The sequence below is a fragment of the Columba livia genome, chromosome 1, assembly GCF_036013475.1.
Source record: "Columba livia isolate bColLiv1 breed racing homer chromosome 1, bColLiv1.pat.W.v2, whole genome shotgun sequence".
NCBI lineage: Eukaryota > Metazoa > Chordata > Aves > Columbiformes > Columbidae > Columba > Columba livia.
Window position 1 is genome coordinate 122618372 of NC_088602.1, and position 23980 is coordinate 122642351.

Consider the following 23980-nt stretch of genomic DNA (forward strand, 5'->3'; position numbering starts at 1 on the left):
TTATACTGAAGCTGTGCTGTTAGGATGAAAAAAATAAGAGTAGGTGAGCAAAAGGAGGCTGGCTGCAGTGCAGTGACATAAGCTGTATGCTGGAGTGTGGAAGAAGGTTTTGGATCTCTGCTTAGAATACTGCTTAAGAGTCATGTCTTAGCTGTTGATTAAAAGAGGAAAGAGGATCCAAAGTCCTTGGCCTTCTAATTGCTGGGAGACTGCAGTGTAACAACTAGTCTGCCACAGAATTGCTGGGTGCCTTTACAAACATCTGTTCTATTGCTATGCTTTGTGCTGAACTCAGTGCTGTTTTATACATGGAATGTTCTAAATGGACTGGGCCTTTCAGAGGAGTTCAGCATAGGGACACTTGTGTAGAAATACCAGATGGTGCTGAGTTATTGAGCCTTGCAATGTGGACATAGTCAGTGCTGGAAATCTGCATTTATTAGTACAAACAATCTTAACTAGGTGACCAGACAAGGATTTTTCTCCATTACAACACCTATTTTACACCTTCATGTTTCTCTATAAATAGTGATACAGTTCTATAACTGTAGTTCGGGGCATAACTAGCTTTAGTTCCATCATATGGATAAAAAAGACCAAATAATTTGATCAGATAAGAAAGAGTGGCTAATGTGTTCATGCCTTTATCTGCTGACCTAAAGGCTAGAAGGGTGCAGGCTAGTCATCAGGACAGTTTTGTTTTTTTTTTTTATTACAAACACTGCTTCCGAGGGAGAAGGAGGGAAAATAAAGCAGATTCAATATTAACTGATTATTTCTGACTAAACAGAATGTTTTTCATTCTAATATATATTTCAATGTTTTTGTCATTAGGTTGTTGAAGACTATGCTGGAAGGTGGCAGGTTCCTTTGCCTCAGCTTCAGGTGCTTCAGACGGCTCTCTGTTGTTTCACATCTGCCTGTGTATCATTCCCAGCTGAATGTGAGCACGTACAATATGTATTGAGTAGCCTAGCTTTGTAAGTATATATTTTTTTAATTATTATTCTTACTGTCTTTACTAGTATAGGCAATGTTACTTTTGTAATAGCATAGGGTCTCAGAGCTCCACAGAGATTATAAGAGTGGTTTTACCAGATGACGTAGCTACTTGGAATCAAGAATTGCTAACTGAGGATACACCACCTAGAATTCAGTTTAGTTTTTTTATTTATTACACTGTTGTGTCATAAGAGTTTTCTGGTAAAATGAATAATCCAAATATATAAGTGATCACCATTCACTTCTTTTTGAAAAATCTTATTTTGGAGTATTTGAAGATCAACCTTTGACAATACATAATTTAAAATAATTTGTCTAAAGTTTTTACTGTTCTACATCTAGTGGTGTAATAAGCGAAGTATTTGCTAAGATAAATTTTTGGTAGTGTTTAATAAATGAGTCAATTTTAAAATCTCTTTTCATGTCTGTCATCAAAATGCTTATAGGAATGACTTGTTATACAGCTAACTGACCAAAAGTCATATTCAGCTTAAATAACTGCAGAATTATAGTTCATAAATCCTACTATAATCTTGATTTTTCTTGATGTATTGGTGGTTTTCTTACATGAAGGCTGAAAGTATCAGGGTAATAATCAGTAGATAAGTAAAAGTCTGGATTTTGTGTTTTGTTTATGTGTAGGTTTTGTTTTTTGTGTTTTGTTTGTTTGTGTGTGGGGTTTTTTTGTTTGTTTGTTTGTTTGCTTTTTGTTTCCCTTGCACTACAACCCTATTTTTCAGGTTTCAAAACCTCAATGTTGAATGGAGGCAAAAAAAAAAAAAAAAAAAAAAGCTTGAAGTGAATTAGGTGTACTTAGCCAAGATGTGATGTACTTGATCTTCTTTCAGCAAATGGGGACAAAAACCTAACAGCTAACTTTATTGTGAGTTTGAGTAAATCAGATTTTTCCATCTGGGTGGTTAAACTGCTTTCTTGTTGAGCTGTGCTTTCAAATACAGCTGGATATCTCAGTTCAGAATTTTGTGAGTAAATGTCTCACTCCCACCTCATCTAGTGCTCAGAGGTGAATGCTCTCCTAGTCTTCTTCTCTTAGTTTACTTGCTCAGGAGGACTGGGTTGTTTATCTTTTCCACTGTTCTTGAGCTATTAGTACTAATTACATAGTAGTGAAGGCTTTATTCAGTATACTTACAGAGTACGTAGTATCTTTAAGTGTTGGTGAAACTTCATCAAGAATATTAACTGTTTTGTGTGCGTGTGGAACTATTTGATGTGTGATTATTTTTGGAATCATAGACCACAATTTTTAAAATCGAAATGCTCAGGTATTGGAGAATGACTAGCAGTTGCATCAAAACATGGTGACTTTTTTTTTTAACTAGGTTTTTAGGAAAAAAAACTCACAAAGTTCAAATCCCACTTTTATATACTTTTAAGTGTCAAAACTTGGGGAGGAAAAAAGGTAGAAATTCAGGTATTCTTTGTATGTAGGGTGGTCACTTCCTGATAATCTGGAAGTGAATTGTATCAGTGAGTTCCTGTCACCCTTGTCTCTCTTGGTTTTTGGGGCTGGGTTTACTCACTGAGACTTCCATTCTAGAATGCTAGCTTATTTTTTCTTCTGAATCTGCTTGGCTGGTGTAGTTTTGCATATGATATCATAAAGGGATCCTGGGACCTAGTAGTTGCAGTTACCTGGGAAACCTTGCTTAAATCTCTTTTGAAAATTTGGTGTATATTAAGTCTTACTTCTTGGAGAGCAAAAATCTGCCTGTATTGTCATACTACTATAAGATTTCCTTGGTAACAAGAAAATAAGCTATTAACAGTATGGTGCATTTCCTATACTAACTAGCTTTGCTGTTCATCACAAATGAAGCAGCATCTGTATTGCCATTAATATAAGGGGGTTTTAATAATGGTGCCAGGATACCGGTGTTCTTAGGTAATCTTCTGATGCCAGTAGTATCAAAGTAGTGGTATGATAAATCTAGAAGCACCAGTGTTATAAAAAGGTGCAATGCTGCAGGCTAGTTTGAGATAACAGAGCCACATTGGAATTGGCTGTAGTATTTTTTACTGAAAGGAGACTGATGAGGAAGTATAAATATTTTGATAGTTTCCTTTATTAGTATGATGAAAGTGTGGAGCAGGTACACTGATAAGGAAGAAAACTAGTTTACACTTGTTAACTATTAATTTCCAGACTTCTTTTCTGTTTTTCAAGATTCTATTCTGTTTAAATCAGTTAGAGCAAATAAAAGTGGATGCATGCATTATTTGCTATAACTAGTTTTGTTTTCTTATTTAAGTCCCAGTTTGGCTGCTTTCCAGATCATGACATGACTCATGCCTGACCTTTCCTCAGAGTCAAGTATGCTGCAAAATTTTGTTTATCAACATGGAATGAGAAAATGTTTTTCAAAACAAAGTACTTATTCGGGTACTGGTTGTTTTTTTCATTCCATATTTGAGTTGAGATTTAAGGACATAATCTGGAGAAAAATTCTGTCATTGAACATAATGAACGTGTATCTTAAATTTGGCATAGTTTATCACTGGTTAGGTTTGAGTGTTACCTTCAAGTATGTTGAAATTTTACTTTAAATTCGGGGATAACTGCAGTGAATTTAATTGTTCTGTGAAAGAGTTCATTACCCTGCTGTTCCCAAAAATCTGCCTTTTGTCTTAAGAGCTGTCACAACGAAAGACTAAATGCTGTAGCTGGAAAAGAAATTGCCGTGAGCAAGATCTTGAGTCAAAAACCTGTAGACTGGAAGATTGACGGAGCCTCTTTCAGGAGTCATTTTCTGCTTTTTCCCTCTCTGCCTTCTTATTCACCCTGTTCATTTGGAAAAAATGCCTTGAATAATCGTAAAGAAAGTTATTCATGTTTTCTTCTCTTATGTGACCAAAACCTGTCCTGTTTGTAAAACACCCTAGATGCACACTTTTTCTTCCAGTAATCTTTTCACTTCTGTCTTTCCCTCTTAGTCGCTCAGTTATTGGCTGCTGCTCATGACTTTCTCAACTAGCAATTGCAGATTATGTTAGTGTGGTACTTGGTATTTACCTTTTCCAAATAGAATATAAGTTTCTCAGAATTTTAAGGCAGAGCAATAGCATGTGCACTGGAGCTGTCTGTAGATCCATGAGATCCAACTACCTAGTTTTTGATTGACTTGATTAAGTAGCAGGTATTATCTGGAAGTGTGCTTCTGTCAGTGAAGACCTAAATTGACTTGAGCTCTGGAAAGCTACTTTTTACCAGCCTCTCTAAATCTGCTATCGGGATTATTTAGCTCAATCACTGTATTAAAATAAATAAAATGCTAGACAAATAATTTAAGTTGATGGAAAACATGGAGGCCATAGGTCAGTTTGAATCTAGGCTGCTGTTGAAAGGATCAATCCTGCCTTATCCCTTATCTGCCACCTCTTTTGAGGTAGCACTTGCAAATTCATGTTGCTTAAGAACTTGTTTGTGATAAAACTGAAGTTTTATCAATTCATTTGAATTGCTATGCTGTCACTGTTTCAGCTGGGATAGAGGTAGTTTTCTTCCTAATAGCTGGTATAGTGCTGTGGTTTGGATTTAGTATAAGGTTAAAAATATATTGATATTTTGGTTGTTGCTAAGAGGGAGAGAAGATGGTAACCCTAACCTGATCCCTGTCCCTGAGTGGCCAGTATTTGATGCTGACTCATGGATGATGGCAAAAGCCCTGTGGGGGTGGTTGCAGCAATGGAAGCAGACTATCCAGCAGCACTGATGCAAAACCATCTGGGCTACCACATTGTGGCAAGATGTGCTGCCCAGGTAGAAAACTTGGTTGTAAAAATACATAGATGATCATATACCTGGGAGTTGGGCTGCCGAAGAATATCAAAACAACCAGCAGGTGGATCAGGCTGCTAAGGTGGATCTGGTGTGGCAACATAGGGTGAGTTATTTCTAGCTCAGTGGGCCTCTGGTACCTCTAGTCTTCAAGGAAGAGGGGCAACATATAGATGGGCTTGTGATCGAGAGGTGGGCTGGACCATGGACACTATTGCACTCGATACTCTTGTATGTGAGACATGCACTGCAATCAAGCAAGCCAAGCCATTAAAGCCTCTTTGGTATGGGGGATGATGGCTAAAATATAAATGGGAGAGGCCTGGCAGATCAATTATATCGCCCTCCTGCAACCCGCCAAGGCAAGCACCATGTACTTACTGTGGTGGAAACAACCACTGGATGACTGGGAACATATGCTGTGCCCCATGCCACCACTCAGGACACTACCCTGGGCCTTGAAAAGCATGTCCTGTGGCAACATCACACCTCAGAAAGAACTGAGTCAGACAATGGGACTGACTTCTAAAAGAACCTCATAAACACTTGGGCCAAAGAGCACAGCATTGAGTGGGTGTATTGCACCCTACGTCATGCACCAGCCTCCAGGAAATCAAGTGATACAATTGACTGCTAAAAACTACAATGAGAGCAATGGGTGATGGGACCTCCAGACATTGGGATATATATTTAGCAATAGCCGCCTGGTTTATTTACCGTTAGGGGATCTACCAGTCAAGCTGGCCCTGCTCAGTGAAAACTTTCACGTACTGTAGAAGGAGATAAAGTCCCTGTGGTGCACATAAAGAATATCTTGGGGAAAGACAGTCTGGGTTATTTCTGCCTCAGGCAGAGGAAAACCCATCTGTGGGACTGCTTTTGCTCACAGATCTGAGTGCATTTGGTAGGTGATGCAGCAGGATGGAGAATTCTGATATGTTCCTCAAGGCGTTTTGATTTTGGTTGAGAATAGCCAATGCATTAAACTGTATTATATTAATTGCTATATAACCCTGCCCTGCTGTATGTTATCACTGCAGTAGTTGCTATATGGCATGTCAATAGTACTACCGTAAAGATTGTCTAGTTTAATAAAGAATGAACTTTGATCAAACTGAGCACAGTGCAGTGGTGATGGAACCGGAACCAGCTTCAGCAGCTGGTGTCCAGCAACTCCCTTGGGACTGACATCTTCAGCATGCAGACTGTGGTTGTGGGCTGTGCCAAATGCACCAGCTACAAGCTCTGGACACAGTATGCAACAATCCAATGCCACACACCATCTTTCCTGCCCTGAAAGACTGTTATGGCAGATGGAGCCCAAAGTCATGGATTAAATTAACTCAATGGACATTTTAGAGGGATGGCCTGTTGACTGAGGGAATGATACCTGTCTGTATATATCCAAAGACAAGAAAAGTGGTGGTGCTTAACTAAAATGTTTTGGAAAGTGTGAGACCTGGGCTTGATGTAGATGGTATAGAATAAAGGCTGGATATGGTCCTGATTTTGGCTGGGATAGAGTTAATTTTGTTCCTAATAGCTGGTGTTATGCTGTGTTTTGGATTTAGTATAAGAAGAGTGTTGATGTTTTGGTTGTTGCTAATCAACGCTTATACCAAGTCAAGGGCTTTTCAGCCAGGAGACTTGAGATGCACAAGAAGCTGGGAGAGGGCACAGCCGGGACAGCTGACCCAAACTGGCTGAAGGGATATTCCGTACCATACGAGGTCATGCTTAGTATATAAACTAGGGAGAAGTTAACCAGGAACTGCTGCTCAGCAACAGGCTAGGTGTTGGTCGACAGGTGGCAAGCAATTGTGTTGTGCATCACTTTTTTTACATACTCTTTTTATTTTTACTGATGTTGTTATTTTTACTGTTGCTGTTATTATTATCCCTTCCAGTCCTATTGAATTGTCTTTATCCTAACACATGAGGTTTACCTATTTTTTTTTTTTTTTTTTATTTTGGTCCATTTCTGTCCCCCATCCCACTGGGGGGCTGGAGGGAGTAAGTAAATGGCTGTATGTGGTGTTTAGCTGCCTGCTGTGTTAAACTGCAGCACACTCAGAAGATGGATGTAGTTCCATAAGTCTCCCTTTGAAAATAATCTTTGAAGGCTTTTTTAAAAATATGAAATTACTAGTAAAAGGCTTTTATTTGGAAATATGAAATTAATAGCACCTTTAAACCTGTATCTTCACCGAGAGACATCAGTGGGTGTTACGGCAAGACAGGCTGAAATGGAGTAAAATGTGTTAGTAGAATGTGCTTGTCATACTTGAAAATATGAATTGCCAGGAATCTGCATTCATGTGAAATTACTATTCCTTGAACGTAACTCCTTATACACTGTGTATACTGTAGTAATTTTACAGTTGTCCTATCTCTTCCTCAAAATTGTTGCATGTCTGACATATGCTTTGGGGGAAGGTTCACTAATGGTGAATGGGGAGAAGCTGTATGGAGGAAATGAGTTCTTGAGGGAGAAATCGGGCAGGTACTGCAAGTCTGAATGTCCTGAACTTAATGTAAAAGGTGCAGCAGAAGGGGTTTTAAGTTATGCTTAAGTATAATTGGTTTTATTACTGATTTGGTCTCGTTAGCTTATCTATAGCGGCATTGTATTTGCAACTTGGTGCTTGATGAAAAATGTATTTGCAGTGTGTCTGTGGAAGTCCAGCTTCCAAAATCCAGCACAAAATATCAGATCATGATAAAGTTTTTGAAGTATGAATTGCATTTAGAGAGTGTCAGCGTTAGCAACTCTGGCATGGTCACGAGTCTAGAACTTATGAAAATCCTAATTTTGTTTTTAGTGCTGTGAAAACTAGTAGCCTTATAGTAGTTTCATTTTTTAAATTAACATTTTTAGTTTGGTTGACTTGTCAATACTTCTGTTTTTTAGGAGTTTTTTTGAATTGCTGCTGTTCTTTGGAAAGGATGAGTTCTATGAAGATCCTTTGAAAGATATTTTAGGTTCAATCCAGGTAGTGTTGCCTACTTTCATATAAATCTTTAATTTTATTTTAGTACATGTAAAGACAGTTTTTGTGGATATATGACCTGGAGGAAATGTGCCATTATAATGAAAGAAGGTAGCTACTTTGCTTACATTCGTACCATGTGAAAAAAACAAACAAAAACCAAAACAAACACACAAAACCCGAACAATTCGGACTAAGTAAAATGTACTCCTCTTTGTTTGTAATACTGATCTTGTTAAAGATAGATGGTTTTTTTTTATTATTATTATTTTTTTCATCTCCCATCTAGAAGAGAGAAGCATTGCTTGTTTATAGCTAATTAGAACCTAATATCATCCAGTGTTGGGTACCAGTTCATGACATGAAACCTCAAGTTTCCCTCTGCAGTTTTAAACAGTAACTTTGAAATTGAAGCTCTATCTTAATGAAGTCTTCAGGTCAGCGTAGACTTGCATTTTTTAAAACTGTTGTACTCTTGGCTAGACTGGGACAAAGTTTAGTATGGCTATATACAAGTGCATAAGAGAAGTGATTCTGGATTTTAAAATTTACCGTTTCTGCCAGAAGTCTATTTGACCTGAACTGATTTTGAGAGTTAAGTTCACTACATGGGAAGACGAGCACTCGTGCCACCATGAGAGGAAACTTGATTGTATGAAAAGGAGGGAAGACAGGGTTGTTTTTTGTGTTAATACTGATCATGGAACTGCGGTTTGAAAAATATCTATCCCTTCTGTTATTTTTATGTTGATACCTGTTTGCTACTGCTGCTACAAATAAATGTGTCAGCTCATTACTGTTACCTTAATTATCAAACTAGCAGCAATTACATGCTTGATTAGAACTGGTGGAAGAATGGGGTCAAGGAGTGGCTTAGCAGCCTCAGGAATGGGTAGGCCTCTTGCATAAGAGTAATGGGACATTTTGGCAGTCCTGCAATAAGTGCTTTTCAAAAACAGTCTATGAACAAGAAAATTTAGGAAAAAGTGTGATGTATGGTACTTTTTTCGCTGTGCTTTTGTATTACAATTCTGTTGCATCAACTTTTAAACAATGAATATATCAAAAGATATCTTTACATAATTTTCTAGATAAAGAATTTCTGAATTAGTTGTGGCATCAAACTGGTAGTGAAAACCATTGTTTCAGTTACTTAACCATTTTTTACCATCAAACATATCAATCTCAATAGAAAAGAAAAAAGTTGATTTGAAACTGAAATTGAGTTGAAACTGAAAGAATTTACAGAAAAAAAAGCATGGTAAGAAGTCAGTTTTATGTGCATGAAAGCCATTCTTCAGCTGCATCTTTTTGTTTCAAAATTAGATACCTTTTTTAAAAAAATTCCACTGTTGATTAACATTAATGTTGACACTTTTACCAGCAAATAACAAGGAGCAGGGGGAACTTGGTATATGTGAAAATCATCATGGGTGGATAAAACATTCCAGATTCTTTTAGGCAGGCATAATTTCTGTTATGTAGACATTTGGAGAAAAATGGTTGCTTGAAGGCTCGTGACTGAAGTGGCTTAATTCAGATTTTTCCTCGTGGGATTCAAACACTATCACTGGATCACAAATCCAGTGCCAACATGTCTAAATCTGTTCAGACGAGCATGAGGTGAAGACTTCTCTCACAGCATATGCCAGTAGTATCTCTAATTCAAGGAAAGGTGTTTTTGCGTTGTTATGCAGATGACAGGCTCTTGCTGTGTGAGTATAGAAGACCTGAGCATTCTGTCTTCCACGGTTCTGTGTCACTGTTTTTAGAGTTGTTGCTTTAGGGCTTTGTGTAAACCTAGTCAATAAAAGATTTTGTAGCTTGAATTGTTGACTGAGGAAATACTGAAACGTGTGAGTTTTCTTGTTTCTTATGTTTTTGATAGCCTAACTTTATTTTTAGACAACATTTTTTTTCTTCTTTCTAATTGTTCTTCTTTTTATGTGTAGGAATGTCAGAACCTTCTAAACAGATACAGAAATATGAACCTGGAACTAGTGACTCGCATCATCCGAGATGGTGGACCATGGGAGGATCCAGTATTACAAGCAATTCTTAAAGCAAAGCCTGTATCACAGGAATTAGGTATTTAATTTACCAGCTTAATTTTTTAGAGTACTGAAAAATGTCTTAAATTATGCTTTTTTGATATTACGGGCAAGTGTTGATAGGTGGACTTGCACTCAATTTAACTGCTTTTCTGTAGTAAAATGTACTGGTCCCTTTTTTTATTTGAAAGAAAACTAAATTTCCTTGCTAGTAGTTTAATTCTACTTTTACAGCGTAGAGATTATTCAGATACAAGAGCCTATTGAGGAGTGACTTATAAAATGTATTTACCAATCCCCGGTGTTCAAGCCCTGAAGGCACATGGCGAGTGACTTAAATTCAGTTAGGCTACTACAGTAACGTGGTCAGGGGAGGACCTGATGTGTATTTCTGTCTTATGGTACTCTGACTCATTTAATTTTTCTTCCAAATTGTAAATACTTGGGCTTATGGCTTTTCTTGGTTCTGTGACTACAGAATGAGGCCTGTGACTACACCTGATAGCTGCTTTCTGTTTAATATGTAATTCCTAGAGTTAGGAGAAGGAGAAATATTTCTGTTTAGGCTGCAAAGTAAATCAGCATTTTTAACAGTACATGGAAACAAACATTACCAGAATGTTAATGAAAGTTCATGAGAGGAAAAATACCCAAGCTACAGTAAAGTCTTTACTAACATCTTATGTAACTTATTTGTTAGCAGTGTTCACTAAGGACCTCTTAAAAGTTGTTTCTATTTGATAGTGGTAGAAAACGCTAGTTCTTCAGTTACTATGGTATAATGCATTATTCAAATTCATTGCTGTGTTTATGACAATGTGTTCGTTCTGTAGGGAGAGGAAGAGGACTATAAAGTCAGAACAGTTCAGTGAGCTGCCTCTTTAACCAGAGAAAGTCTCTTGATAGCAAATTAACATGATTAAGTGGGTAGCCGTTTTTGCTTTGTCTCTCTGGTGAAGCAAGCACTTGAGCAACATAGTTTACCCATTATTTTGATTATATAGCTGATAAATTTCTAGTCAAATGCCTACAGAAACAAAATGAAAACAAAGATTATCTTTTTGTTCTGCATCACATGATGAATTTTAGAAGTTTTGATGGTAGTGATCTAAAGATAGGTCTCAGTCTCCATCTCTCCAGCAAAGAATTAGTTTAATCCTTTTGCCTTAATGATTCCCTTATTATCATCATGAAGCCTGTATATGATGGGTAACAGTTTGAGGATTTTTACTTAGTTTTAACCTGACAGAGTAGGAATGAGACTGCCTGTTGTCACTAGATGGTCATTTTGCTTCCTTATGTTGCAGGCCACATCTCCTTCCCCTCTGCTGAGGTATTCTTCCTCCCTTTATCTTCCAATATCCCCACGTACACCCTTGACATATCTCATCCATGATGACAAACATTTTATTTTAAATAATGTCTTTCGAAGGCTTTTTCTTTCTCCTCGCACTTCCTCTCAAATCTGATTCTTATGAAGTCCTACACAAAGCAAACATTCTGTGCTGCATTATAGGCTGGCAGTATTTGGCGTATATTTTGAAACTTGGCCATGTAGCTCCCTCAGGGATCACTCTTTTAAATGAGGAAAACTGGCTATTATTGCTGAATCACCAACCATTGCTTGCAAAAGTCAGTTGGATGCACTGTGTGAACTACATAATCTTGTCTTGGATCCATTAATTACACAGAGAAGCTTAGGGCAAGGCAAACCTCGCTGTGTCTGTATTTATGTGAGTTGTAGTACACTGTGAGCTGTTTCAGTCTATTTTGACATGGCTGGAAAGGAAAGTCTTAAAGTCTTTGGCTTTAAAGAAAAACAGCAGAGTTGAAACACAGAAGCAATAAACTTCTAATAGATGGGGGAGAATAAGGCAGCCTACTGTGAACATCTAGAAGATAATATTGTAGAGAGGGGTACACTCAGGTGTGAGCAGTTAATTAGTTTCTGAGCTGATGGTTGGCATGTATCGCTCTAAAGCAAAGCTCTGTGCATGCTGCCTGGACAAGAACAGATGTTGTTTTTCCCAAGTCATTTTTAATGTATCACAGACTTGGCTAAAAACTACTATAGTTAGCGGTTGTCTTTTGCTTGGGGGGGATAAAAGAGCTGTAAATGCTGCCTTGGAAAAAAGGGAATTTCACTACAGGGAGAGGGCACAATCCTGCCAGTGGTGTAGCTGAAACTCGCAGTCTGTTTAAAAACAGTGTTGGAGGGCATGGGAGCCCGCCTTCCCTAGGATGTGGTGCTGTCAGAAGTGGGATTCTCGTTTTTGGAACAGAGGGGCATGCTGACCTAAGAGTTCCTCACACAGAAAGTGGAAATGAGATAAAAAGTTAACGCGTATTGTGGACCATAATTTTCCCTTGTTTGAGGGAAAAGGGTGTTACAGGCAGTTTTTATACCTTCAACATTTTCTTAACATTAGCACATAACAAAAGCTAAGTACTTCTGGCCTAGTTTTTCAATGTGAATATTCAGTAGTCTGTTGGGTGATGTTTGCATATGAAACCAATGATTTGGTTTATTATCCTTAGTATGTTAATTCCAAAAAGCAGAGACCTTTACTTGGCTTTAAGGATTGTTCTCTAGGAACACTTTTTCTTGCAGTTAATGACAGCTGTTAGACACTGGCCTTTCTTTCAGTCGTCATATTTAGTAAGTTTGTACCCAGAAGCACTAATGGATAGTAGGAAGGAGATCTGCTTTTATGGTGGAGCTTACAGTTAACATCTGTTAACAAATCTCATCTCGGACCTTAAATCACCTTGAATAATATTCCTTAATGTTTATTAGCATATAATATCATTACCTTGAATAAAACTAAAGATGCTAGAGAAATGCTGTTTCTGAGCATAAGGAATGTCTTTCAAACGAGACGTCCTTTAAAAAAAGAAAAGTTTAGGTGAAAGCTTGTTAAACAAGTAATCTTTTTATTTTGGGGAAAAAAATTCTCTTGATTGTTCAGATTGTGGTTTTCAGTAATAGTTTCTATTAATAATTTCAAGTGTCACTTGAAGTTGCTTGTAACTTCCTTAATACACATTCCTTCTAGGATAGAAATTTTTCATGCTCACTTCTAGCCTTCATTGACTTTAAATTGACAATCTCTCTTCTCTTCTTTTTTTTTTTTTTTTTTTTTTTTTATGAAACACTACAGTGCTACAGGGCATGCAGTGGAAATTGTGGGGTTTTAATGTTCTCTTAAGGTAGATGTTGAGAATAAAGATGATGATTAGGCCATATTGTCCAATACATTACATAAATGTTAACACACTATGAATACCTCGGAGTGTGCATTAACTAGACAAGGTACAAACAATTCTCAAAATAAAAACAACATTATTGCATTTTATAGCCTTGAGTGATATTTTAACTTTTAATCCTAAGAGATACAAGAATCTGTGTGATCTTTAATAAGAGGGATCTCAAGCACATCTCCTATGTATTTAATAATTTCCCAATTATTTAAATGTTAAGTATTTTGAGTATTGCAGTTGAAACAATGTCATTCAAATGCTAGCTTTAAGACTAGCTTTCAGATCTGAAAAAACACATTTGCAGATATTAGGGCCTATCATTTAAAGCTAAGTAGGGATTTAGACGTAAGAATTGTATCTAGTAGCACTTTTTGAGGAAGAAGTATATTTGCCACTTCTCCAGTCAAAATCAAGTTGTTCAAAACTACCTAAAACAACAGCATGTGAATTGTAAGTAACTTTTTTACTACCTCAAGCTCTTCCATTTGAATGGATAATGGCTACCCTGAATTGTTTTGAGTACTTATAGCCTTGGAGGTGATGTCGATCCTATGCTTCTGACAATCGCCCAGAATCCAGTGCTGAGAAAGGAGGGAGTTTTCTTTCTCAAAAATGCTTCTATATAGTGTATATTTTACTAACCCTTTGCAGCACCTTGTGCTGGTCTGTTAGAAACAAAATACCAAATTAGATTACTGGTTTAAGAAAAATTACAATTTCTGTTTGCAACCAGCAGGACAGATTCTTGATGGTATTTAAGTTAATATATATGATAGCTTCTTTAGCAGAGCCTTTTTTATATTATTTGTTGTCACTGCACTATTAAAAACAACATTACATTTAAATATATTTATTGTTTGGACTTCATATTCTAATTGCCTTTAAATCTTTCTTTTCTGTACAGTTAACAAATATTTAAGCTCTGAAAATCCACTGTTCTTTGAACTACGTGCCAGATACCTTATTGCCTGTGAACGCATCCCTGAGGCAATGGCTCTTATCAAATCTTGCATAAATCATCCAGATATCAGTAAAGATCTGTATTTCCATCAAGCTCTTTTCACCTGTCTTTATATGTCACCATTAGAAGATCAGCTATTCCAGGAGGTATTGTTTGTCAGTATGCTTTTTTTTTTTTTTTTTTTTAAATGGAGTGATACATTATACTTGCTGTATACACATTGTCAAGAGGGGTGTTTGGTTTTGTAGAACCAAATGTTGTAAAATCAGGAAACTATACTGGTCTTGCGTAACGTAGTGCTGGCTTAAGCTTTGAAAAGTTTAATGTTAAGTGCCTACAAATCTTGTTGACCTAAATGGAATTTTTTGGCCAAGTTTACTTGTAGATACATTCCCTAAATAACTTGAGTCATTAATATTTTGTAACTTCTTTGTATTGATTAATTTTCACTATTATTTTAGCAAAAGCACTTGAGCCTAATCTAGTGTTTTGTACATTGTATACTTTTCTTAGCCTTCAAGTATTTTTTTAATAATGCCCCAGTATGTGAAATTACACTCTAGCTGACTGTGGCCCTACTTTTACCAGTGATAGCACTTACTAGAAACAATACTTTTCTTAATCTTGTTTTAATAACAAGCAACTGTCGTGCAAAAAAAGTGGTTTTATGTAGTCTTTTAATTTCTCTGACAATTATTCTGATTGTCATTACTCTTAATAAGTATGAAAGAGCTCTAAATATCTCCCAAATCCCTATTTACAGACCTACACAACACTGTTCCAAAGAAATCTTACGTTAATAACAATTCCTGAAGTTTTCAGTAGCTGCTTTAATATAGGAAGGTCTGATAGGTTTTTATTTCATGTTAGCAAATTTGTCTAAATTGATTTTATTTTAATTATATAGCACTTGTTGAGGACTGATTGCAAGAGTGGAATTGAGATCATCTGCAACACTGAAAAAGAAGGGAAGACTACCTTAGCCTTACAGCTGTGTGAATCGTTCCTAGTCCCACAGCTTCAAAATGGGGACATGTATTGTATATGGTAAATACTTTCTTTTTGGTGAAGCGGCTTAGCAAATAATAAATGCTTATTGCCAAAATGAAACTCATCTAACTTTGGGATGTAGCTCAAGTTTAAAATACCAGGTAAAAACATTCCAACATGATTTTTAAACATTCCTAGTACATCTGTTATGCCTGTTGCCTTTTTACACACAATCATGTACGGTGGTAACTTCCATAGTACATAACACTTAATAACTGTTTCAGAATAAAAGAAGGGTGAGCCTTTATATACTTTAGGCTGTAAATGCTTATAAATGTGGCATTTATGATTATAAATGTGTGACAATATACAGTCTGTAGACTCTCTGGCAATGCAGATATCTTGCTCTTCTGCTAGTTAAATGACACTGCTCGTAACAACCAAACTGTAGTATGTCAGCAGCGTGTCTAAAAAGATAATGTATGGTTCTGAAAATGTGCTATGAATTATCCAAGACTTTTACTTCATAAACAGAGCCATAACATAAATGGTGGTCCTCTACAAAACATTTAAGTAAGAATTTCTTCACACACACTGAATCAGTTTGATAGTTGGACATTTTATGGCCAAGAAGCGTTTTTTAGAGAGTTGTCAAAACAACTTCATCATTTTGAGGACTGAAAAATGGCTAAGGAAGATAATCCTTTCTGCCGAGCCTGTATAATTTCTGTACCTAAAGTAACATCTGCCTTCCTTGATAAAGTATGCTTAATTTCTTTGTTTCATTATGTAGATGAAGCAAAAAGGCTTTGCAAGGATTTGATTTTTTTAATAAATAAAGATCAAATTATCTGCATAACTAATTTAAAATTGAGTTTAGAATCTATATAGGATTTCCCTGTTCCCAGATTTCAGAGAGTTGAAAATATGGGTATTTTCTTTTTCTCTTGAGGAAGTAATGAAGGTCAGACATGCTAATGCTTGATTTGTTAATAAACTTTTTCCTTAACTACTGGATGAGTAATTGATTGCATTGAATCAAAACCTTTGGAATTGTGATTATGACATACATTTATAATACAATGTATTGGTGGTACCTGGTGGCATTTTCCATTCAGTCTGTCCAGAAAGGGGTGGGCATGACTGTCCACATAGGACAGATGACCAAGTTCAGTCAAAAAGGCACATTGTTTGTGTGAGCCCAGTGACCACCTTTGGGATGAAATCTGACTTTGCTGATTCCTGCTCAAATACTGCATCTCCTGACTGCTTACTTATCAGGAAATTTGCAGATGTAGCCTAGACTTATTAGTTATATGATTAATGCTTTCTGTTTCAGGGATTCAGTCATTTAATAAGTGCATTTTAAATATTGGAATTAAACCTACATTTTATACCTTATGCTGTAGTAACATGTTAAGCGTGCTCTTATTCAGTTGTTCATTAAGTTTTGCATCATCCATTTTAAAAGTGCTATTCCAAACAGGATGTCTGTCCCTATGTTCTGGCAAAATGGATGTCAAAATGAAATTCCAGAAGAGATTAAACTATTGTTTGATATCTTTTATCAACTAAACTATTTTGGCATCTCTTAGTATTTTAATCTTCTGTTGAGAATATAGACCTTGAGGATTTTTGAAATAGTTTGGAGCAGTTATGCCTGTGCATAGAACAGCTGCTTTGTTATTTACAGATGCTGAGCCTTACAATTGCGTACCTAACAAGAGAAATCTGCATAATGCTTAATACATAACGTAAACTGGGATAAAGCTTGTGAAGACATGACTGTACCATAATTCAAATTTTTAAAGAAGTAGGAGCCAGTTTAAATTAACCCACACTGCGTATTTTTCCGTAGAGGAGATTTCAACATCTTCAGCACAGCATAAATGATCTTGCCTTGTCTGGAATTGAGGACTTTGTTGATCTAGCAGGAATCAAGCAAAGATATCAAAATAGATTAGAAAGCTGTGAATAGCAGATATTTGCTGTCACTTCATGTGAAGCAGACTACGTGGAATCTTAATGCTGAAACCATTAGTGCTCATTATCAGAGGAAGATGGACTTTAAGTAGCTCTGTCACAAAACTCATTGTTTTCATTGATGTTAAGAATAAATTCTATATTCAGATGATCTGAATATTTTTTTCTGAAGTGAAAGCCCACTTACAAATTAATCACAAAAGCAAGCTGTGCTTGGTCTTACTAGAAATATTTGTGTAGAAGGTATTGGTAAGAGATCAGTCCATAATGATGTGATTACTTTCCAGTATCAAAAAGTGATGTCTCTTCAGGAAGACAGCCCAAATTTTGATGGAACAGGTGTAGCAGAATGACTTGCCTTCTCTGCCAGGCAAATTTTAAATGCTGTTTTGGCACTTGTCAAGTTGTTCCTGTGCAGTGAATTCAGTAGGTCAAGGAATTTTTCCCACACGGTCAAACACTCTTTGGCCTTTAGGTAATTTTTGTGATTTGAATAACATTTTGGTAAAGTGTGCTATCTATAGCCAAGGAAAGACAGACTTTGTACTTATCAAGAATAGCAAATATTTTAGAGCTAGCTAAGGTACGAGGGACTTAACCATTCTCTTACGTTGCTCATGGAGGCATGCAGCGGTTTTGGTGTTTTGCAGGGGGTTAATGGGTTGGAATACCTGGTTGGCTCTGGTAAAGAGGTACTGAGTTCTGTGATCTCACAGTAACAATTTAAATTGCCCTAACACGTCCATAATAATTTAAGCACAGGCCTCAGTGTGAACTAAGTTACACTATCCAAAAAATAAATCTTTTCAAGTACCATACTACTCTGCCATAATGATCAAGCAAATAGAAAACTACCCCTGCCTGCATTATCTGAAGTTTATCATCTCTCAGTTGTGCTCAGTGACACAGAGATGTCTCAAGTGCTGCTGACTTCAGCATTAACGTTGGTATCCGAAGTGTTTTAAGTGGTTGAAATAGAGTCCATTCAGCACTTCAAGAATGCTTTAATCCTTAAAGATTATCAGTGTCAGAAATGTGCTTGAGAAGAAGCTTCCATGTCTACATGGAGGAATAAGACTAAAATACTATTTCACATCAGGGTCTAGTCAGATGATGGTTAAACGGATTTAACAGCTTGCTTTTCACCCATGGAGCTGTTACTTCTACTTTCAGTTTTCTGCATTCTTTTTCAGTTCTTTCCTTGTGCCGGTTGTCACACTTATCGGAACACGTGACAAGCCACTTGAACCACTAATCTCTCAGAAGAGTAATTTGAGTTTTCTCAAATTCTTTGAGATTGCTGTTGAAATGACCTGCTCTGAAGTGGTGTGAGACAAAGCAGAGAATAAGTTGTATTATTTAACGGCAAAAATATTCAGTTGTTTGTTTGGTACTTCACATTGAGACTTTTATTGATTTTTTTTAATGAGTGGTTTTATGCACAAAGACAATAGTTAGTTTCAAACCTGTATGTAAAGTTATCAAAGACTTTCAAGAAATTAGATTTCCAGCCTGGTGAAGGCAGAGGTGAACAGGTTATATCTTCAGAAAACCTGTAAGACTGGTATTTTTTTTTGTGGGTAGAGCAGCTTGTAGAACTCCGTTTTCACAGTTTCCCTTCAGTTTTCTTGGGTTCTGAATGAAAAAAAACCAGTCAAGCTCTCTTGTTTTGCTCTTAAATTATTGAGCAGAATTGTGGAGCTGTCCTAAATTTAAAAGTAGTGTTTTGTCCTAGGCATTTCTGTCACTTCCCTTCATGCAGGTACTAACCACACTAGACAAGCTGAATCTCAAAAGGTTTGTCTGATTTGTGTCTTACACAGGCTAGAGACTCTGAAAGACCAGCCCAATATTTTGTTAGTAACTGGGCTTGTGTTTTCTGAGGGAGGAGCCTGGTGAAATAAAAAAAGGTGTCTTCCTTCAGAAAATGAAAGTCGATTGGTCCCTTGTTCTCATTGTAATGTTATGATGGGATTTCTGTCTAGTCCTAATTATATCTACTCCTTTGTGAAAATCTTTGTGCTAGTAAATTTTGTTGTGACTCAAAGTTAGGTCCAGTTGCCTTTCCCAGTCTCTGAATTAAAGTGCATAGAACTTACAGGCTCTCTATATTTTATAGACTAAACACATTACCTGTGTGGTAGCTCTGCTGTGCAGTCTAGCAGACTATTCTTATGTTTCCTTCTATCAGAAATGTTATTTGACTTAGGATGTATGAATAGCTGTAGAGCCTGATACTTCCATGTAACTGCTATTGGCTAGAAAGACCAGTGACGACAGCAGTAACAAAATAAAATTATGTTGTAATATGCATAACTAGAGAACACACTATTTTCTGTCAACAGGCCATATCAGAAGCTAGCTTTCTACAATCCTCCCTTTTTCCACATGCAGATAGTTCTTCTTCTGGACTCCTCATCCTTGCACTGAAAGTAACTTAATCCCAAGAGTACCCAGAGCTTGCTGTTCAGCCTGATGTTTATTGCCTGTGGTGTTAAGGGCTGGATGCTGTAGCTTCTGATTTTATTATGCAGTTCTGTGATACTAAGCTGAATACATTAATATTTTGTTGAATATTTAATTGGCTCAGTGATAGGAGATACCCTGAATGCGTTAACAAAGTAATTAAGTTGCATTTTCCATTGTGCATGTCGTGTACAGTTGTGGTGTTAATTAAATTGGTATTACACCCTCAAATATTATTTTAGTTACAGAATATGCAAATAGTTGTTGTTAGTAATGCATCATGCTTGGTGATAGAATTCTAAAACTCAATCTAATAAAAATATTTCATTCTGTACTTATAGGGACCTGATCTTCATTTGGAGTAAGCTGCAGCTTAAATCTAACCCATCAAAACAAGTATTTGTTGACCAGTGCTACCAGCTTTTAAGAATCGCTACAAATGTCAGAGTAATTTTCCCTTTCATGAAAGTCATTAAGGATGAAGTAAGTGTGTTTGTTTTACACCCTCCCTTCTTTTTGTAACTAGTTAAGGTAAAAAGAACTGGTGTTATATTGTGTATTAGCCACTTTTTGTGGAAAGTTAAGATGGAGTGGGGAAGGGCAAAATATTAATTTAAAAATTTTGTCACGTTCCAGGATGTGCTTTAATGCCATTATTGCCCTTGATCTGTTGTATGGTTTTAAGATTTTTTTTTGATTTTTTTTTTTTTTACTGAATTCTGAGGTTTTTCTTTCTGTTTACTGTAAGTTTAAGGAATGTCATCCTCTATAAATAAATGGGGAAATTAATAATAAATACATGCAGTAAATGTGAAAGATGGATCGATTGTTTTGTTTGGGTTTTTTTTGTTTGTTTTTAAGCCTGACTCCTTGAGGAAGTAGGGCTTATGTAATGTCATTGTATCTGCCTTTCACCCTTGTAAAGTTCTGAATCCTTTCACCAGTTCTAATCAAATCTGAAGAAGTGCTTAATGTAACGTAAAGGAAAAGCTAGGCTCAGATAGATGATGTAATTTTTCTTCAGAAAAGTGCACTGTGTTTCATGCTTCAGATGTTAGTCTTATACTGTCTCATACAAACATCTGCAAAACGTGTAACATGTAGCATTTTGCACACAGGAGTGTAAGTTGTTTTCAGACAAATGTTGGGTTTTATCATTAACCTGACTGAACAGAGCTCCTTCATATTCTATGCCCTAAATGAATTGTAAATTATTTTGTCATGGGTGCTGCTGTGCAATTCTAAATGCACGGATTTGCTGCTGTTCAAGATCTTAATCCCGCTATATATTCTAAAGTACTTGCAGTGACATGAATAACTTTTTATTTAGATTTACATCTGAATGATTGTATTTTTAATAACCCACTGCATGTGAAGCATTGCATGTATTTGTTAACGGATATTTAAATATATGTAGGTATTAATTATTTCTAAGGTTCCTGAAACCTTTTACTTTAATCTGCTATCTCTTGGTCAGCGTGGTTCTGATCATCCCTCCGAATTACATGTTTGTGCTTGGCTGTGGGTTCTTACGGTTTCCCAGGTGGCCATGGTTCAAAATTGAGGGCAGTATTTTATAGCTTGTATTTTTATGCAATGCAAGTTAAATGAGTTAGAACGGGGACAAAATATAGAGTAACCGTCCAGTTATAGTGTGAAGCAGCCTAGGTAATGAAGGTGCAGACAAAAGATGCTGCTAAATCAGATATGATTTGCTGCAGCCTTGTATTATACCCCCAAATAATTGTCTTTAACTATAGAACCACACATGGCAAAAGTATCTGAAGCTTTTTTGACAGTAGCTTTATGGCTTTCAGAGCAAACTAGATTTTTGGCCTTTTTGTATCTGTGTCTGTATTTTATAGTTTTGTTTAAGCGTTATTTTAAAATGTACATGCCTTTAGGTGAAGTTTACTAGCATGATGCTTTCTGAACTCCTGAGTGAATGCATATAAATACATGGGATGTTGATGTTTGGGCATTATTCATGCTAGTTATTTTTTCTTTTATCTTCTGTGGGTCTGATGATTTATTTTTTAATACACTTTTAAGGTGTAGCATTCTGTAAGCCCGTAAGGAAAATAACGTTATGCATACTCAGTAATTCTGTACACTGTAATTTCCTTTCTGCAGGTTGGTGAAGATGGTCTTCAGATATGCGTTGAGATATGTGGGTGTGCCCTACAGTTGGATCTCCGTGAAGATCCCAACATGAAAAGTCTTATTTATAAAGCAATTGCTCATTTTCTGCCAAATGACTTGGAGATCCTCAGAATTTGTGCTCTTTCAGTCTTTTTTCTTGAGCGCACCTTGGAATCTTACTACACTGTTGAACATTTATATAAATGTGCAGATGAAGAATACAATGAGTGCACTAGTTCTGTTCAAAACCGTGTACGTTTTGAGTTGCTTCCAATTTTGAAAAAAGGTTTGTTTTTTGATCCTGAGTTTTGGAATTTCTTGATGATCAAACAGAATTGTTTAGCATTATTGGGGGATAAAGCCTTGGCTGGCTTAAGTGAAAGCACACTGGAAAACTCTACTGCAAATACAGAGAAGATAACAGAGCATAGGGCTCTGAGTGAGGAACGTGTCCGTTTAACAGATGTAAGCAATGGAGAGCTTGACCCTGAAGACCTCTCTGAAGCCAAGTCCAAAGGTAATGCCAAAAAGAACCATGAAGCTCTTGAGGCATCTCAAATGTTAGATCAAACTGTACCAAGGCACCGCTGTGTGATATGCAGTGAGGAATTTCTTGGTGGTCACATTGTGAAACATGCACAAGCTCACCAAAAGAAGGGCAGTTTTTCCTGTGTACTTTGCACCAGAAAGTTCAGGCAAAAAGGACTTATGCTGAAGCACTTAAAGAATCACGTCAGGAAGATAGAAAGGCAACACCTTGCTGCAGTTCTTGAGGCTGGTCAGCAGACTCCTGCTCTTAATGAACCAGAATGTTCTGATGTTTCTCTGTCTCTTGAAAATGGGAATTCTGATGGTTCCAAAGATAATGAACCAGAGACTGCAGTAGCTCCAAGTGCTGACCAAGTGGTCCAGGTGGAGGACGAGAAATCAGAACAGGTATTTGATGCAGTGGAAAACCATCTAAGTGACCAGGATGATGCTACTGAAAATAGTAACGACAGTTGTTTTAATAATGTTCCTGATGCTCTAAGTACAGAAAGCTTGCCTGAAGATGACGAGAACTCCAGTAAAGAGTCACCTATTCTGCACAAAGTGAATGGAGCTTTTTGCCCTCAAAAAGACATTGATGCTATGGATGAGGAAGGAAGCTTTAAGTGCCCTGCCAATGGTTGTGCTAGAGTGTTTAAAAAGATAAGATTCCTTAATAAACATGCGAGAAAAGCTCATCCAACTGATATGAAGGTGCAGCAGCATATAATGAAGTGGAATAAAGGAAAATGTCGGTTCTGCCAGAGAAAATTTGCTGATTCCCAACATTTTATAGACCACCTGAAGAGACATGTGTATCCAAATGTTTACTTTTGTTTACACTTTAATTGTAATCAGCGATTTAAACTGTCAACTGAGCTTGCAGAACATACAAAAAGTCATACTGTGTTTAAAGCTCAATGCAATTTTGCAGAGTGCTCTGAGCTATTTGAGGAGCTCCCTTTGCTGTATGAACATGAGGCTCAGCATTATTTAAATAAAACACCAGAATGTTCAGAAGATGCAAGTGAAAAAGATTCTTCAGATGATCCTTCAGAACTTTGTAGTTACCAAGATGATGATGAATCTGTTAATGAAAAAGAAACTGTAGATTTACCAATTCCAACTTGGAAGTCAAGGAAGGATTCTACAGAACCAAAGACATATACTCAAAGTGTTGAGAAGAAAGCAAATAATATAATTCACAATGGAAATGAAAGTTCATCTGAGGGTAGCACTACAGTTTTAAGTTTGATAGACCAAAAGACACCTGTGTCACAGCCAAATTCTGAAAACTGTCATGTTGTTAGTGACCAACTAGTCAATGGGCACAGTGACCTAGATCAGACATCATCAAAGTCATCAGAAATACCTTTGGACAGAGTGGCAGGTGAAACAAGGACAGAAAATGGGTCAATATTACCAGTTTTACAGAATTGTCATGATACGTCACAAAATAATACTGCTGCCTCACAGTTACCTTCAAAACCAAACCAGACAACAGAGACTACTTCATATGGTGTCATCCTAACAAAACCATATTTTAGACCATTGCCTCCAAGTTATCTCGATGAACAATACATTAGCATGCCAAAACGTAGAAAAATTTTGACTGATAATGTAGATGCTCATTCTGAACAAGACAAATTGTGTAGCAAAACAGAAAGATTTAGGTGTCGCAAATGCTTGACCATCTACTGTAATTCAGAAGCACTTGAGGCTCACCTTGCACAAAAGAAGTGTCAGACGCTCTTTGGATTCGATTCAGATGATGAAAGTAAGTCTTGCAGTCCTTCTGGGCTGGTTT

General features: G+C 36.8%; 1 protein-coding gene across 3 annotated transcripts in view; it reads left to right on the top strand.

Annotated features, from left to right (window-relative positions):
* The window catches only part of ZNF654 (zinc finger protein 654), a 38913-nt gene that overhangs the window by 10669 nt on the left and 4264 nt on the right, over positions 1 to 23980 (top strand). For 2 of the 3 annotated variants that reach the window (XM_065076305.1, XM_065076312.1), the window contains exons 2-8: positions 835 to 980; positions 7713 to 7794; positions 9744 to 9879; positions 14008 to 14210; positions 14972 to 15111; positions 19845 to 19986; positions 21637 to 23950. In XM_065076305.1, the coding sequence (XP_064932377.1) occupies positions 835 to 980; positions 7713 to 7794; positions 9744 to 9879; positions 14008 to 14210; positions 14972 to 15111; positions 19845 to 19986; positions 21637 to 23950 (3163 nt within the window). Of the gene's footprint in view, positions 1 to 834; positions 981 to 7712; positions 7795 to 9743; positions 9880 to 14007; positions 14211 to 14971; positions 15112 to 19844; positions 19987 to 21636; positions 23951 to 23980 lie in introns of those variants that run through there. The other variant, XM_065076318.1, reaches the window with a different exon arrangement.